At 40.0% G+C, this 15,986-nt stretch overlaps 1 protein-coding gene across 4 annotated transcripts; it reads left to right on the top strand.

Annotated features, from left to right (window-relative positions):
• The first annotated feature begins 1,679 nt into the window (after positions 1 to 1,679).
• raver1 (ribonucleoprotein, PTB binding 1) lies at positions 1,680 to 10,192 on the top strand. Of its 4 annotated transcripts, XM_023348466.1 has the most exons (16): positions 1,680 to 2,045; positions 2,937 to 3,003; positions 4,724 to 5,193; positions 6,035 to 6,226; positions 6,763 to 6,883; positions 6,951 to 7,051; positions 7,169 to 7,204; positions 7,557 to 7,635; positions 8,475 to 8,677; positions 8,767 to 8,845; positions 8,946 to 9,091; positions 9,237 to 9,308; positions 9,439 to 9,573; positions 9,726 to 9,791; positions 9,885 to 10,036; positions 10,139 to 10,192. In XM_023348466.1, the coding sequence occupies exons 1-15, from the start codon at positions 1,716 to 1,718 to the stop codon at positions 10,029 to 10,031; spliced, it is 2,244 nt and encodes a 747-aa protein (XP_023204234.1). In that variant the 5' UTR covers positions 1,680 to 1,715; the 3' UTR covers positions 10,032 to 10,036; positions 10,139 to 10,192. The 4 variants fall into 4 exon arrangements, with proteins under 4 accessions (XP_023204234.1, XP_014327996.1, XP_023204236.1 ...); XM_014472510.2 differs by having other exon boundaries at positions 9,885 to 10,192; XM_023348468.1 differs by lacking the exon at positions 7,169 to 7,204 and having other exon boundaries at positions 9,885 to 10,192.
• The last annotated feature ends 5,794 nt before the right edge of the window (positions 10,193 to 15,986 follow it).

The following is a 15,986-nucleotide window of genomic DNA, read 5'->3' as shown; positions in this document are numbered from 1 at the left end:
TTAAGACTTTAGTGCATGATTTTAGCACCTTAATATGTCTTTTATGGACTGCAATGCCCCCTGCAGGCACATGATTTTTCCTTAGTGCCATTTCTTTGTGTGAAGTATTTAGTATTATTGTTCTAAAGTGAAAAGAGGTTTCAGATTTCTTCTACATTGCTTTTCAGGGATTGATATCCCACTACAATCAGTATTTGGATAACTGTGAGGGAAAATGCACTTGCAGTAGTACTTTCCCAACAGTACAACCTTAAGAAAACATAATATTCTATGTTAAAAACAGGATATCTCTCATTCCTCTTTTTCACCACAGCATTGTGGTATTTATTTTCAATGCAACCAGTTGCAGTCTCAAACAATGGAAAAAGTAAAGACTTTTCTCTGTAGCGTTAACGTGGTTCTCCTGCTGTGGAACAGGTCAGTATGACCCTGTGAGGTGAAACAGTGGGAGCTTTCTGAACTCTCAGCCACTAATTGAAGGATTTTTGTTGTCGTTTGTGAATGTCTGTTGGTTCATCCACCTGCCATGAGCCACAAAAAAATTATTTTCATGGTTTTCTTCAAGCTTTTGAAAAAAAAAGGTATAGAATCAACAAACAAATACACAAAGAAACAAGATAAAGTACGTAGTAAAAGACTGGAGAGATTATTATTTTAATATGCATTTAAAATGACATAATTAAAAAAAATATTAAAAGGAATTAGTTATTAGTCTTTATTTAGTTAATTGAAAAGTGATGTCTCCTGGTAAGATTTTTACAATGATCATAAAAAGGAGCAATTTACTAGACATACAGGGACAAGAAAAGAGACATAAATGCTTGGAAAAGTAGGATACGCTATCAAAAACATTCATCAAAATTTGTGAATAAGACCAAAGCCCCCTGAACATCTGAAAAAAAAATCGTTTTGCCCAGGAAGAATAGAAGTATGGATATCCGTGACTGACACTTGTCCAGTCCAACTAGTTAAACCTGATCATCTCCATGCCACCCTACACTAATACAGCAATTTATTCAAAAGGAATAAATTTTTGAAGTTTAGAGGACATACTTTATACTTTATAGTAGACATACTATACATAGTATGTAAGTAACTTCTATGTCTGACATTTTTTGTTACAATTATTTGGAATGCTTCAAAATTTGCAATATTAAAAACATTCTACTTTTCTGAAAATGTTAATTTTTGGTTTTTATGAGCTATAAGACATGAAAATAAACAGCAATAACACTTGACTTATATCTCCATGTAATGATTATTTATAGCATTTAAGTATCACATCTGTATCTTAACTGATTGTTAAGATATCACAATAAAACATTTTTGAACAGAAATAATTTAACTTTCCAACAATATTCTATTGTATTAAGTTTCACCCATCGGTTTCTAAACAAACCCTATCTGTGGATACCTTGACAGATTTGTAATTATAAACACTATGTCAGATTTATTCTCTTTTTTTTTTAGCAACTGTTTGTTTTGTTTTTAACCACTACGAAACTGTTACAGTACAGCGGACTACCATACATAACAGGTGGATATGCTAGTCGGAAGCGTCGCCCCGCCCCCACGGCACGTTGCGTAGTAGTCATGGAGAATGCGTTTCCCGCTCGTCCAATGAGAAGCGGCGCTGGGTCCATGTGTGTATTGTTTAAACTGCTCAAAATCTGACCGAGTTTCAAGCCCGATTAAACCTCCACCGAACTCCGGCTATGGCGGCTGCCGTGTCTCTTAGTACCACCTCAGGCACAGATGAAGGCGCAGACAGCGGGCCCACATTTGTCTCTCGACCATTTAGCTCAAATCACGACCTCGCTACGGATAAAGAAAACTTTATGTCCGGTGACCGTCACCGTCACCCCGAATTCGCTTCGGTGGAAGAAGACGCCACATCGGGCCCAGAATGTCAACGAAGGGTCGATGAGGATTTGGTACCACTGAGCCCTGAAGATATTGAGAGCCGCTTGGAGAGAACACGTCGGGAGTTTTACAACCGTAGGAAAATAATTATAAAAAATTTACCACCGGATGTTACTAATCAGGTAAATGTGAAATTGCGCATGCTTTAGTGAGCAGTTTGGCTAAACGTTATCCTAGCTCCAATATGCCTATCATGCTACGAATGTTAGCCTGCTAACCTTTTAACCCTGCCTTTTAACTTTTGCTGACGTGATGTGTAGGCTTAGTCTGCGACTGTTTACTTGTGACCAAAAAGTATCAAATTTATTCTGAAAGTGTAATTGGGTCATATACACCGTGACATGTCTGAGAGGACAGCAATTTATCTCAAATGCCCGGTGATAAGATAGCTGTTTGGACAATAGTGGTCATCTGTGGCCTGTTTCACCAACTTAGCAACTTTTGATATTTGGGTCAAATTAACAAGACAAGTTGCAGCAGGTGTTTAATCAGGACGCGAGTTACTTGTTTCACGTAGCAGTCTTGGTCTCTCATTGATGTTTTGTACTTTTTAAAATTTATTTTTGGTTTGGAACGTGCCTGACTCGTGGGGAGCTGTAGGCCTGCGGGCAGTACCATTGTCCGCAGGCAGTGGGGGGAGCACAGGGAGTTCGAGATGTGAGGGTCCTGTAACAAAAGGTGGAAGGCGTAGAGACAAAACGAGTCAGAAAATGCTAGAGACTGTCAGTATTTGTTTGTGAATGAGCAAAAGCAATGCAGAATTTCTGCCTCAACAATGAGGCAGTTGCCCTTCCACTCCCCTTTCTCTCCACAGGTGCACTAGTTTAACTGTGGACGTGAAAGAGTTAATTGTCAGGCTCAAAATTTCAATTTCAGCACTTTAACCCCATGTATCACAGCCTGCATCCTTCTCACAGAAAAAAAGAACTGAGGTTTCATTTTTGTAAAGTTTTGTTATTGAAGACAACTTTTTTTCTAATGTTTCTTTATTTTCTGTAAATGTTTATTCACAGGAGGTCCATGAGCTGTTGGGAAACTATGATTTAAAGTACTGCTTTGTTGACAAATACAAGGGCACAGGTTGGTTTAACTTATTTTGGTGACTAAACCCCTCAAAGTCATATCAAAAGCTAGCATAATCCATTCATGTTTATCTGTTTGCTGTAGTGCAGCAGATCATAGTTTGTTTGCAATATTTTGAAGTGTTTGATGGTAAATTTACTTAGAAGCAACTTACAGAAAACCTACAAATGTTCATAGGTTAAAATAATTTCAATTGCTCAAAACTGTTTTTCCTAATGTTTTAGCGATGTTGCCTTTATGTTTTAATGTTTTAGGAGCATCTTTTTTTCCTCTCGCATGTATTGTTTGTCATATTTAATTTTTCAGATGCACATTTGGACTTAGCATTTGTAAGACAGTAAAGTCCCTCTTTGATTAATAAAGCATTGAGGTTATGAAATTATAAGCGTCAAAGTTGTGGATGCAAGCTTTGCTAAAAAAGCATGTCCTCACACATTTAATAATACAATTTACCTGGGCTGAATACATAAACCTAAGACTATGTTTCTAAATGAACTACTAAAAATTCTACCTTCACATGACACACACAAACTGCTCTCAGGAAATGTGGCTTACCAACAATAACACTACTTCTCTAGAACCACAGATCTAGAGGACGTTTTTGTGTCAAAATCAAATTACTAAATGTGTCTCTTTCCAAAACAGTAGAACTGTTATTGTTATTATTATTACGTTTATTTGATGGGGACAGATGCACATAGACAAACTGAACAAAACAGCAGTCCCATGTTTGCGTCATAGTGCAATAGCAACAGCTAATTTGCAGCATTTGTCCCTAGATGGGCTTTTAAACAGTGCCTCTAAAAAATTGAAGTGTTCATATCTTATCCTTAGAAACATTTAACTGCCTTCCTCTACACACTGAGGTGTTTAGATTGTTTTAAAAAAAAAAAGTCTAGTTTTTATATGTACAGCAGCCTTTAGGTTTATATTGTGCTCTGTGTAAAGAAAAGTTTGACTGCAGTATTAAAGATGAGCATCACAACTAGTAAGGCACAGAGGGAAATGGCTTCAGAAACAAACGACTTGAACATAAAAACCTTGGTTAAAATGCCCAGTGTGTTCCAGTAATTCATCATTATGGCAGCCATAAACTCCCTTTGTCACGATTTTCCCAATGCTTTGTCATAAATTCAACTAAAGCTGCATTATCAGTGTCTGTGTGAGCTGCATCCCTAACCAGGAATAGGAAATTTGATAAAACGGAAGCTCCTGAAAGATGCTTGCTTTTTACTTTTTTTGCAGTCGCAAAGCCATGTCTCCACAAGGTTGACGATAATAATAATACTGGGAAAAATGAATAGCAGTGGTGAAAATAGTGACTGCACTGAAACTGCCAAGCTGTTGCAGGGCTGTTAAATTTTTTATCTTCACAATATCAGAAGTCTGTCACTTTGGATAAAGTGAAGGTCAACAAAACTACAACTTTTCAAGTCCTGATGTGGCTGTCAGCGACACTGAGCCCGCTAGTAGTCTCGCTGAGAGCAGTAAGGTTGCTCTGGCAGAAGAGACGGTGTCGTCTGCCATTTTGCCATCAGCGTCGTCTTTTATCTGACAAGCTTAAGAGAAAACGGTGTCAACAGCGGGGTTCACAGCTTGAATCTGTCTGAAAAGCTTAGTCTTTGTTTTTATTTCTGATTTTTACAAGTTTTATTTGGTTTTCACATCATTCCAAGTGTGTATTGTTTTTTTCTTTTCTCCCCACCATCTCTCCCAGCATTTGTGACGCTCCTCAACGGTGAACAGGCCCAGTGCGCCATCAAGGAGTTCCACCAGATTATGCTACGGGAAAGGGAGATCTCCGTCCAGCTGCAGCCAACCGACACCCTGCTGTGCATCGCCAACCTGCCCCGGGCCTTCACCCAGCAGCAGTTTGAGGAGCTGGTGCGACCTTTCGGCAACCTGGAGCGCTGCTTCCTGGTGTACAGCGCCTCTACTGGTCACTCGAAGGGCTACGGCTTTGTGGAGTACATGAAGAAGGACTCGGCGGCCCGAGCGAAGTCGGAGCTGCTGGGGAAGCAGCTGGGCTCCCGCATGCTCTACGTCCACTGGACCGAAGTGGGCTCGCTCACATACCCGCAGCTGCACTCCAAGTGTCTTTGTGTGGACCGGCTGCCCCCAAACCTCCTGACTGCCCAGGATCTCCGAAACGCTTTGGCCGACACCCATTCTCCTGTTTTCTGCCAGGTCAGGTTCAGCACGCGCCAACACTCTGCTGCTTGTCAAGATAATAAATTCAATTATTCCTCCTTTTCCCTCAACAACAATAATGAACAGATTTTCAAAAAATGCTTGTGATGCTATTATATTTGTTTTATTCAGGTTAAGGTCAGGTGATATGTTTTTGAAACTTAGTGAAAAAGGCTATGCTTATGACAAATTGACCCTGAGGGTATTGGGATTCTTTTAATTTGTTCTAATGTTTTTCTTTATGCTTGGTCTTTAGCATCTTTCACTGTTACCCTAGTTTTTATGTGGTTCCTGGGTTTCTATAGCGATGGGGCAGAATTTGCTGGTAAAGACCAAAAGGATCAGGTGGTGTCCTTCAGTATGATTTTCTCTTTTTTAATTCATCACAAAATGGTGGAAACATAAATTCAGAGCTTAACAGAAGTATATGTGTAAAAGTATGATTTATATGCGCAAGTTGGTAGGGTTCCCAAAAATTTTACTCAAATAAGAAAAAAATTACATCATTAGATGTACCAAAATGTAGTTATGTGGAAATTTTGAAATTTATAGATGAAAATGAATATTAATATAATAACATAACTACAAAATGAGGCAAAATAAACAATTTTTTTAATATATATAAAACTTACAAAAAAATTTAACAAAACTCAGGTGAATGTAATAAATCAGCCACATCTCTGATTATATGTGACTGATTTTCAAGATATAATGAAGAACCAGTTCAAATGAATCTGTTGTGCGTTTGAGCTGCCATTCAGTTCAATAAATGGCACAAAATAATTAGTCCATATGTAGATCTCCAGGTTCGTTTTACCTTTGGACCTTCTCTCCGTAGTTGGCTCAGGGGCAAGATGGGAGTTTCCGGCGTTTCGCCGTGCTGGAGTTCGCCACTGCGGAGATGACTGAGGAGGCGCAGCGACTCGGAGATGGCCGGCTGCTGGGCGGGACGCACATCAGGGTGTCCTTCTGTGCCCCCGGCCCTCCTGGAAGAAGCATGCTGGCTGCACTGATCGCTGCCCAGACAATGGTACTAAGGGAAAATTTGTGTACAGTGGCCACATGGTCAGTTGTAGGAATCAGTGATATGGACTTAGAATTTTATCGCAATATCTTGCAGTACTATAGTGATGATAAAGACTATTAAAAAAAAAAAAAAGCATTTATCTTTAGGTAATTTTGCAGGATTGTGACTGCATGGCACAGCATTCATAGCATCACAAATATTCTTGAAAAACAGTCTCATCTGAAATGGGCTTCAGGATGCTGCTTATTTAAAAAAACAAGTTTGATTTATTTCACCAAGCTGAATGCAGCAAGTGCATTTAATCTAATATTTTCAAATCTACTGATTGATACGTTTGGAGAAAATTTCAAAAATAAAATTTCTGATCATACTGTCAGTTTTATTTTACTTGACATCAATAACTGAAATTGATCATGATAAACAATAAATCAAAATTCTTATAAGAGATTTTCACAATGTATGACAAATCCCCACACCAGTGTTTTTTTTTTTTTCTGGTTTATTTGCTGATGGTTTTTCTTCTCGTTCCTACCTACAAGGCTGTGAACAGGGGTAAAGGTCTCCTCCCTGACCCCACAGCCATGCAGCTCTTCACTGGTCTTAATAACCCTGCTACTCTCAAGATGCTGCTCAACACTTTGTCACAGGGACACAAACAGGGTAAGCAGTCCTCCTCCTGAGCTCTTTATCGGTTAATTTTCAGTTTATTGATGGTGTTTATTTGCAGGTCTCCTCGGAGCGGCCCCTGCCATCCCACTGCTGCCCAACCCCGCCCTGTCGGCGGCCCTGCTGCAGCTGCTCCTTCAGAACCAGGCTAAGGCCCAGCAGGTACCCTTACCTTTTGGCCTCTGCCCTGATGCTATCTCTCCTCCTGATCCTTCATCTTCTGTTTGATTCATCTTCACCCCTCCTCCTCCTCTCTGTTCTGCTCCTCTGTGCCATTAGCAAGCCTTTCTGGGAAATCATCTTCTCTGGGCTCAGGTGCTGCACAGTAAAGTGAAAAAAAAATCCCTGTTGTGTTTTGTGTGAGTGATGATGGTGTGTGAGGTGGAGGCTGAAGCTTGATGGGTTCCAGCTGTTTTTTAGGTAAAAAGGGACAGTTGTTGTGGTCGGTAAGCTCTCTCAGGAAGAGTGAGGGTTTTCTGAGTGATGCTGTGGGTGTGCTTCTCTATTATATGCCTGGATTGTCAAACGCTGATATTTGAGGGAGAAGTTGGTGAGTGAACTTAAATGCTGGTTTTAGTGTGTTGCTGTGCGTCTGCAGTTTTTCTCTGAGTGCTGCAGCCATGTTAGGTGACCCTGTGGTAACGCTGGTCTGTCCTTTGGCCAGCAGGCAGGACTCATCGGGGACAATCCTCTGGCTGCTCTGCCCGTCCAGCAGGGAGTCCATCTGCTTGGAGAGCTCCCTCAAGGTTTGGCATCTTTCACTTCCAGCCGGAGCTCCTTGAGCGACTAATGACATGTTTTTGCTTTTCATCTGATTATAAACATCTGTATCCTCTTAATCATGCATCACACTTCTAGCGTTTGCCAATGCTGAAATATTCTGATTAATCAGTTCTAATCACACTTTAGCAATTAGCATTCCATAGCAGAACAATACTGAGTAGCTTGAGTCTTAAATGTATTTGTACCCTTTCAGCCTTTTTCTTGAATGTATTTTACTGTGATCTTGTGATGGAACAACAAAGAAGGGCATAACTGTGATGTAGAGGGATTTTCTTTGTTTGTTTGTTCTTGGGACCTTCTTTAAGCTGATGTGACAAAGTTAACATTTGTGCAACCAGTTGTGCTCAGCAGTTCATTAGAGATTGTTGGTGAACATCATTAAGACCAAGGAGCACAACATGGATAAAAGTTGTGCTCATTTTATCTTTATCTTTTCTCTTTAACAGAAATTAAGTCTCTTTAATTTTTATTAAAGAGACTTGGGTTAGAAAATGATATTGTGAACTCGGAGCAATCAATGGAACACAATCCAGTGTGCTTCATTGGTACCAGTTCAGGCTAGGTAAGGTGAGCCTTACCAAGCCTGAACTGTAAAATTTCCAGAACTGGAAAATAGGTATATTTTCCAGTTCTGGATAAGTATGGGGGTGAAAAAGTAATTAATGGGATTTATTTCCAGTTATTTTGTTTTCTAAAGGTGGAAATATCTTCTACCAAATGCAGTTTTACAAAACTAAGAACTTTTTGCTAGCATGTATCCCAATAGCTCTTCATTGGGATCGATCTGTTTGGATTGCTGCAGGCGGCATGGTCCCAGGTCTGGCTCTGCAGACGGAGGCTGTGCCCTCTCTGAAGCCAGGGTCTCTTGGCAGAGGCCTAATGAGGGAGCAGGATTCCCCCACATCAGCGTGCAGCTTCCCTCAGACTCCCTCTTGCTCCCTGCCAGGCATTTCCTTACCCCTGATGGGTGGCATGATGGGGGCAGATGGTCTCACAGCACAAGGAGTATGTTTCAAAGTAGATGTATATATTTTTTGTTTAATTATCATCTGATTGGACGAGAATTGAACAAAAATCCTTCTCTTCACTGGTAGGTATCGATGCTAGGGGATCTTCCTAAAGAGATGAACCTTCCTCAGAGCGCCTTTCTCAATGCCAATGTTTATCCTTCAGGTGAGATGCCATACATATATATTTTTTCCATTTAAATCTGTTCATGTGCAAGGCAAGCAGTCAGCCAGACACTTTCAGCTCATGTTTCCCTTCGCTGCAGCAGCGAGCAGCAGGCCTCACCCCTACAGGAAGCGGCCAACACTAAACAACGTGTCTAACCAGCACACGCATCACAACATGCAGCCCAACTACAACCTGCGTTACCAGGACTCGTACAGCCCTGAGTATCCTCCTCCTCTACAGCAGGTGATCACCTCTTCCTGCCCCGTCGGTTGAGTTTGACATGAATAGATGTCGTCTGGACACTTGTGGTTCTTTCTGCACATTGCTGCTCAATTATGGGTCTATATGATGTAATTTGGTCTGATGCCCATCTGCTGCTTCTCCTCAGGATACCCTGGCCTACTTGTACGAACAGCAGGAGAACCTCGACGTTGGAGCCTTGGCAGGATTTGGTCAGCAGGTAGTGTGTGTGTGTGTGTGTGTGTTCAGCTGTTTCAACATTATCCAAGGCATTTTTTTCCCCATTCATTAAAAGTGAATTTAGTACATTCATCAGTTTTTCTTATAATTTTTTGTTGGAATTTCTTCAGTTTTCCCATCAACCCAACTACAGTGAGCACTTTTCCCACTACGCTTGTCCAAGCAGCCCACCCCTCTCCTCGTACTTCAGCTCGGGACCAGAAGCCAGCAGCAATGGCAGCCTGCCTGCCACCCACCTCAACAAGGTAACCAGCAAAACCCGATCAGTTTCTGTTTGAAGTATTGATCACCTGTCAGTGCCTGGATGTGAAGAAGGAGGCTAATAACAGGATGCCAGTGTTTAATGATTAACATTGCAGTGTGAGGGTAAGTGAGAAATGCTTGTTTTTGTCTACAGGCTGTGGGAATGCCTCCAGTAACCCACAGCGCCCCCTACTCTCCAGGCCTAGGGAATGTTATGAAGGTAATTAGCAGATTGCCTCAAACCCTTTTTTTTCTTTACAGGTGTTGGTTTTATAAAAAGCTGTTATTTACCATTTTCCTCTGTTATTTCTAGACCCCAATGAGCAGCCAGAAGCGCGTATTTTCCCGCTTGATCCCATCGCCGGAGCCGAGCCCAGAGGGAGGCTATGTGGGCCAGCATTCCCAAGGCCTTGGCGGCCATTACGCGGACTCCTACCTGAAGCGAAAGCGTATTTTCTGAGTATTGTATGTTGAGCTATTTTTGCATTTGGAACAAAGCGGGATCTCCTTGTAAAGGATGCAAAGCCCCCTCACTCCGGGTTGTCCTCGGATCTGTTTGCTCCTCAGAGTGACCCCCGGAGGGCGCTGGCGAGCGCAGCTTGTTGTCTGGACAGTGGGAACTCTGTATGGTGTGTGGGTTTTTTTGTTCTTCTCTGCTCCATGTAAGTGTGTTTTTATTTACCATTTTGTAAATTAACTTTTAAATTCTTTTATTTTGTGTATGACTTGTACACTGAGGGGGGAAAAAAAACCAAGAAGCAAATGTTTTTTTTTGTTGTTCTTGCATGAAGTGTGATGTGCTAGTAGCTACAGATTGTTTTGGCCAGTTTACAGCGCTGCTTCTTGAATATTTGGCTGTTGTACTGTTCACACTTTCCAAAGGGACATGCAAAGTATTAAAAAATGAGCTTTATCTCAGGCATTTTTTTGAAATTGCCTTTAAAAAATGTAAAAAGTTCAATATTTTTTCTTTCTACTACATGGTTTTGTATTTTACTGTAAAACTGGTTCCAGGCAGGTTTTTCTTTGCTCAACATGCAGCTTTCCATCCACCAATGATGAGTTGTGTATGTCTGATATATTATGAAACAGCTGTGAGTCTAGGGCTGTTTCTCTCAATCTATTTTTTCTTTTTTTCAGTTGTTTTTCCTGAGGTCTCTCACATTGTTCTTCTGGTTTCCAGAATCTGTTTCAGCACTGCTTGTCCACTTGGGAGGGCACAGGTCACTGTTGTAATCTCTTCTCACTTCTAAACGATAGTTTTGTACTCATCTCTCCACAAATCATTAGTTTTCTTTGGGCAAGGGCAGGATTTTTTTATTTTTTATTTTTGGGCCAACTGTAGATGGAAACGTTTTCTGCTATCAGGTTGGACAACTTGTCTTGATGAGCCTTTAAATATTGGAGGCAGCCTGTGTTTGTTTTTCATTCAGTCGGGGGACATGCTAATAGGAACTAATCACTGATTAGTCTAAAACATAACTGTCTTTTTTTATTTAATTTATGGTTGACAGTTTGATTGTGAAAACCCATTACCTCTTCTGCTATAAATGCAGCTATACTTGAGCCTTAACGTTTCTGTAGTAATCATCCTACTCTGTTGGTTTCCATCTACATTTTCTATTTCTGTGTTTGCTGTGTAAATAGTTTGAAGCTTGATTTCTTTTTAGAGTCCTGGATGTAATTTCTTTATTCCTACCTGTGGTCAGGTGCTTTTTACATTTTTTTTAATTTTATTTTATTTTTGAATGAATCTTTCTGCTTCGTGTTTCGGTTGTCGTGCTCCCGGTACGTTTGAAAAATGACGTTTTGAAGAGTGGCACCACAGTAGACTGTTCATGTTGTGTATGGACCAAGAGATGCAGCGTTTTACTGTGCGTTCATCAGCCAATTTTACAAATTATTTGGTTCCACTGCTGTGTCCTCATCTGTACCACCATGATTGCCTCTGTATGTTAGTGTGACATATGCAAGTAAATGTTATTTAAATCAATTACACTTTGACTGATCATTTTAAAGGTAGCAGACTTTGGTATTTGACGATCAAAACAAACTTGACCCGATGTGTCCAAAAGTTGGGAAATCTCTTACTTAATGACTTTTTCAGTCCAGTTCAAAGACTTTTTCAAACTTTATACTGATAAGTTTTGTCCTTCAAATCTAATATATTTTAAAATGCATTTTTCGTTTAATCTAGTTACATTTTTGTCATACCATTCCAATGGAGCCAAATAACATCTGCTATACTAAGCATTAAAATATACAATTTACATTTTAATACTCAAAACCTGTACTTTCAAAGTGCTTTGCCAAACCAGAACACCGTTACTTAAAATATGTAAAAAATAAAATAAAAATCTGGAGTCTTCCTACTCAGTTTGAGAAGCCAAAAAAGAAAAAAAAACTGGTGCTTTTGTTCCAACAGAACAGCAAAACACACTCTCTTGTACACAACATTGTCATTTCTCTTGTCTTGCAGTTGTACATATTTTCATCCTGTAGTCTTTATTTTAGGGAATTCTGATAAATATGTCTGAAATAAAACTCTTTGTAAAATGTATCTGAATTCAAATCCTGCCTGATTCTGCTGGGTTGCTTTGACTATTTTGTGAAATTTTGATTGGATCCGTTAAGTCAACCCCATTAATTAAAGTTTTTAATCTGTAGAGAACGTGGAGCATATGTCGCCTCGTGCTAGTTTTATATATTTGAACGTTAATGGTGCCTTTCCAGATGTACAATTTGCCAGGTCCAGGCGCTAACATATTATGATATACTGACTAGCACCGATAACAAGGCAGATGGTTCCTCTGCATAGATCTTCACAGAAATTTTGATTTGACACTTTATCTTTCTTGATAAAACTTTGCACAGAAACATGCTGCAGCATTTCTGTCGTGTTCTGCTTCTGCTTTATTTTATTAATCATTTCAGCATTTATGGTAAATGCACAGAAAAGAGCTTAGTGTTTGTTTACACAGACACACATATCTTTCTATCATCACAATGACTTTTGTGAGGACTTCTGCTCATTTTTCATTTGTTTCTGTAGCCTAACCCCAACACTTATCGTAAATCTATGCATTACCAGTATATGCCTCAACTTGCGTCACCCTTTAGTCTTATAACTAACCCCAAAAATAGCGCTTTTTCTTCTGGGCCCCTATAAAGAGCAGTGGGTCCTCTCTTTGTAGTATTTGTTAGAAAAATGGGTCTCACAAGGAGAGAAATGCTAAAATAAACACACACACACACACCCCAGCATGGTTTTCATTTAGCTGCCCACTCTCCAGTGGACAGTCTCCCTCTCTCAGAGCCGAAGGAGGGCTCCCACATGCTGTGGGTGGCCCCTTCTCTGGATCTGGTCTAAGGCCGACTCATCTTACAAATGCAAAATGGCACCAGTCACAACATCCAAACACACCAAATTAAATCCTTTGCCTCATGATCCACTGCTTGCCCTTGGATCCTCTTCTCTCTGTGTATGGTGGAGGACTGACACAGTTTTTGCCGCCCTATTGTCATGTTTTTTCTTCTTTTGCTGCTGTTGACATTTAAAGATGTGCTGCTATTTCTAAAAGCATTTTAGGTTGGCATTTCTTTAGGTAATTTTTGCTGTTTTTGTTTATTTTAAATGGGTTTCACAAATCCAATGTGCATTTTAAAGAATCTACAATCTGTAGAAAATATTTCAGTTAATGTTTTTTCTGATTTTTTTTTTTTCAGTTAAGTATTATTCATCCTGCAATTTTCCTGCTTGTGTTGCCTTCAGGTTGTGTAGATGCCCACGAATTATTGAAAATACACATTTTGATTGTTGTGGGTTTTTTTTATCTGTTTAGTGTGGAGTTAGTACATTCAGGCGTAACCGTCATAGGATTTTTGTTTCTGAGCTACATCTGATCAATCAGGGCTGCGACAGCTAATTATCCATTGGCATCAATATTTTTTGTCAAAATTTGTTTTTATGACTTTCCTTTATTTTTAAAAACCTTTTTAATTTTTTCTTTTTTACAAAAGATATATTTACTTCCTTTGAATTATTATGATATGGAGTGAAGAGATTTATTACACCCCATCCTAATTTAATTGTACAGACAACACACCCAAATTTAGATTTGTAGAGTTAGAACTACACATCCTTTTTTGTTGTCTTACTTAATGAAATAGTACACGACTTAATGCTCGATTATCAAATCTGGTTCAGCCACTGGTGAGGTCCCTTAACCGTGTACTCAATTTGCAACGCATGTCTCGGTTCGTACTAATAGATCCTAATAGTGCTTCATTGCTGTGAATGTGACCTGCCTGAATGTTAAGCAGGTTCCTGCAAAGAGGATAATTATTTAACAAACTCACTAATCAGCCACCGAGGCTGATAACAGGTTGCTTAAAAAAACCCCAACAAACAACTGAAGTTGAACTTGTCAAAATGAGAGAGAGGCTAAACACGATTCTCTGATTAGACAGCCTGATGACATTCAGATATGAAAGGGAGGGGTGAAAAAAAGAAGAAAAAAAAACTGAGGCAATTGCTTTAAATGTCACCCATGCTCTCACAGGCCTAATATTTTCTGCATACTCTGGCAGTGATGGCAGGTCAATGCAGATCTTATCAGGGAGAAATAAAAAGCTTCAATTGTTTGGTTTGATTGATGGGAGTTCTCACCCCATTGTGGACCGAAGCTCTTTGCCCAGCAGATGAAGGTGCGAGGAGGCAGGAGTCCTCTTCCTCTCTGCAGCCATCAGAACGAGACGCTTTGATTAGCTGTTGTTCTTGTAGTCCTGCTGATCCTCAAGGAGCAGCTCTGCTGAGGGAGATTGCCCCTTGCAGCTAAAAGAATACGAAACTCCCCACCACTCCCCCTTTTTTTTTTTTGAGTTCGTGACATTTCTCAGAAGAAGAAAAAAAACGGCTCACTTTGGGTCCATTGTGGCATTCAACTTCTGTTTTCAGCATTGATCCGTAAGAGGCAAACAGAAACGTGAAACATTATGAGGGAATCTTTCAAGGCGACTGCCATTACGTTAATGTGCTTCACGCTGCCTCTGGCTTGATTTTCTTTCTGTAATATTTATTTTTAATGCTTCTAGCACCTCTGAATTGTGTTTCGCATACCTGCAGCCTGTCTACCCAGAGTTCTCAGAGGGATCCGCCGAGGCTTGGTGGACGCTGTGTCAGACACATTTAGATTTCTGCCTTTCATTTTTCCTCCCACACAGTTACCCTGCACAGTTGCTGGTGAATGCTGCTGAAACCTGTTTTTTTTTTTTTATATTTCTTTCCAAACACACACTGAAACGCAGAGCTCTGAAGACAAATTACTGCAGCACCGTTTTACCACGGATGACAAACATAAAAATAATAGATAATAAATCTCCCAGAGCTCTGTAAATGCTGTTCACTTTATGGCGACACGTTGAAATCTGTTTAGACGTACACGTTGTAATCTGCATGTAAAAACAGAGGGAATTCACACGTGTAATGATTTATTGCAGCTTTATTTTGATGGAACAGCAACAAAGCAGAGCCAAATAAGGTATGTCAGAAGAGCTGTTTATAGCTGGATTAGTCATAGAAAACAGCCCACTTCCCCCCCCTGTGACAAACGGTCTATAAAATAGAGGAACATCTTGGTAGACCAGGAGAAAGCCACTTGTCTGCAGAGCAGGGAGAGAGCCTTTCAGTTTGAACCGAGCTTGTGCTCATGGACCCAAACAAGATTAGAAACTCGTGGGGATTTAAATCCCCAGCCTCAACACATCCCTCCTCACCCACCCCTGAAATAAGCTTGGGTATTGTTACACTCTTCATTTTCATCTTTTTCCACTCAGTCCTCAGTGGGACTGTATATTATACGGGGCGATGCAAAATCGGATAGCCACTTCTCGTGATGTGGAAATAATAAAAAATAAAGATACGTTTTAAAAAAAAGACTTCCCCGGTGCAGGGATGACATGGTAAAATAGGGCACTTGATTATTAAAAAGAAGAAAAAAAATGTCACCTATCTTTTTTTTTTACTTCTTAATGAGCACAGTAGTTATTATGCATCTGTTTTAACATATATAGTGGCAGAGAGTGTGAAAATCACATGAATCTGGCTTTAATCTGTCGGAAAGCTAACTAATTCCAGCCTCTTTCTTTAAAAAAATGATCTTCCTCGTCTTCCTTTCTTGCTAATTCATAAACTCTGGCCCGAACAGCTTAGTTCAACATTAATGGACCACTTTTATCTTGCAGGGCTTTGTCCATTCCTCATATTCTTTCAATGCCATTAGTCACTTTTCTTCTCTGCTATTTTGACCACGACTGTCTCTATTTCAGGACTGTTGGTTGGAGAGTACATTTACACTTCACTTTATTGTGAATACCAGACAGAACCCAAGGAACATGAAGAGGCAACACAGAGAGA

This window comes from Xiphophorus maculatus, chromosome 16 (genome assembly GCF_002775205.1).
Source record: "Xiphophorus maculatus strain JP 163 A chromosome 16, X_maculatus-5.0-male, whole genome shotgun sequence".
Lineage (NCBI taxonomy): Eukaryota > Metazoa > Chordata > Actinopteri > Cyprinodontiformes > Poeciliidae > Xiphophorus > Xiphophorus maculatus.
The sequence above is the reverse complement of the archived record's forward strand: the minus strand, read 5'-3'. Positions and strand labels throughout refer to the sequence as shown.

What these genes read in the sequence shown, in the direction of transcription:
- raver1 (XM_023348466.1), top strand. Translation starts at nt 1,716, where the DNA reads ATGGCGGCTGCCGTGTCTCTTAGTACCACCTCAGGCACAGATGAAGGC. An exon ending in CACCGGATGTTACTAATCAG is followed by an intron (nt 2,046 to 2,936) that starts GTAAATGTGAAA and finishes GTTTATTCACAG; the next exon opens with GAGGTCCATGAGCTGTTGGG. An exon ending in TGGCAGGATTTGGTCAGCAG is followed by an intron (nt 9,309 to 9,438) that starts GTAGTGTGTGTG and finishes GAATTTCTTCAG; the next exon opens with TTTTCCCATCAACCCAACTA.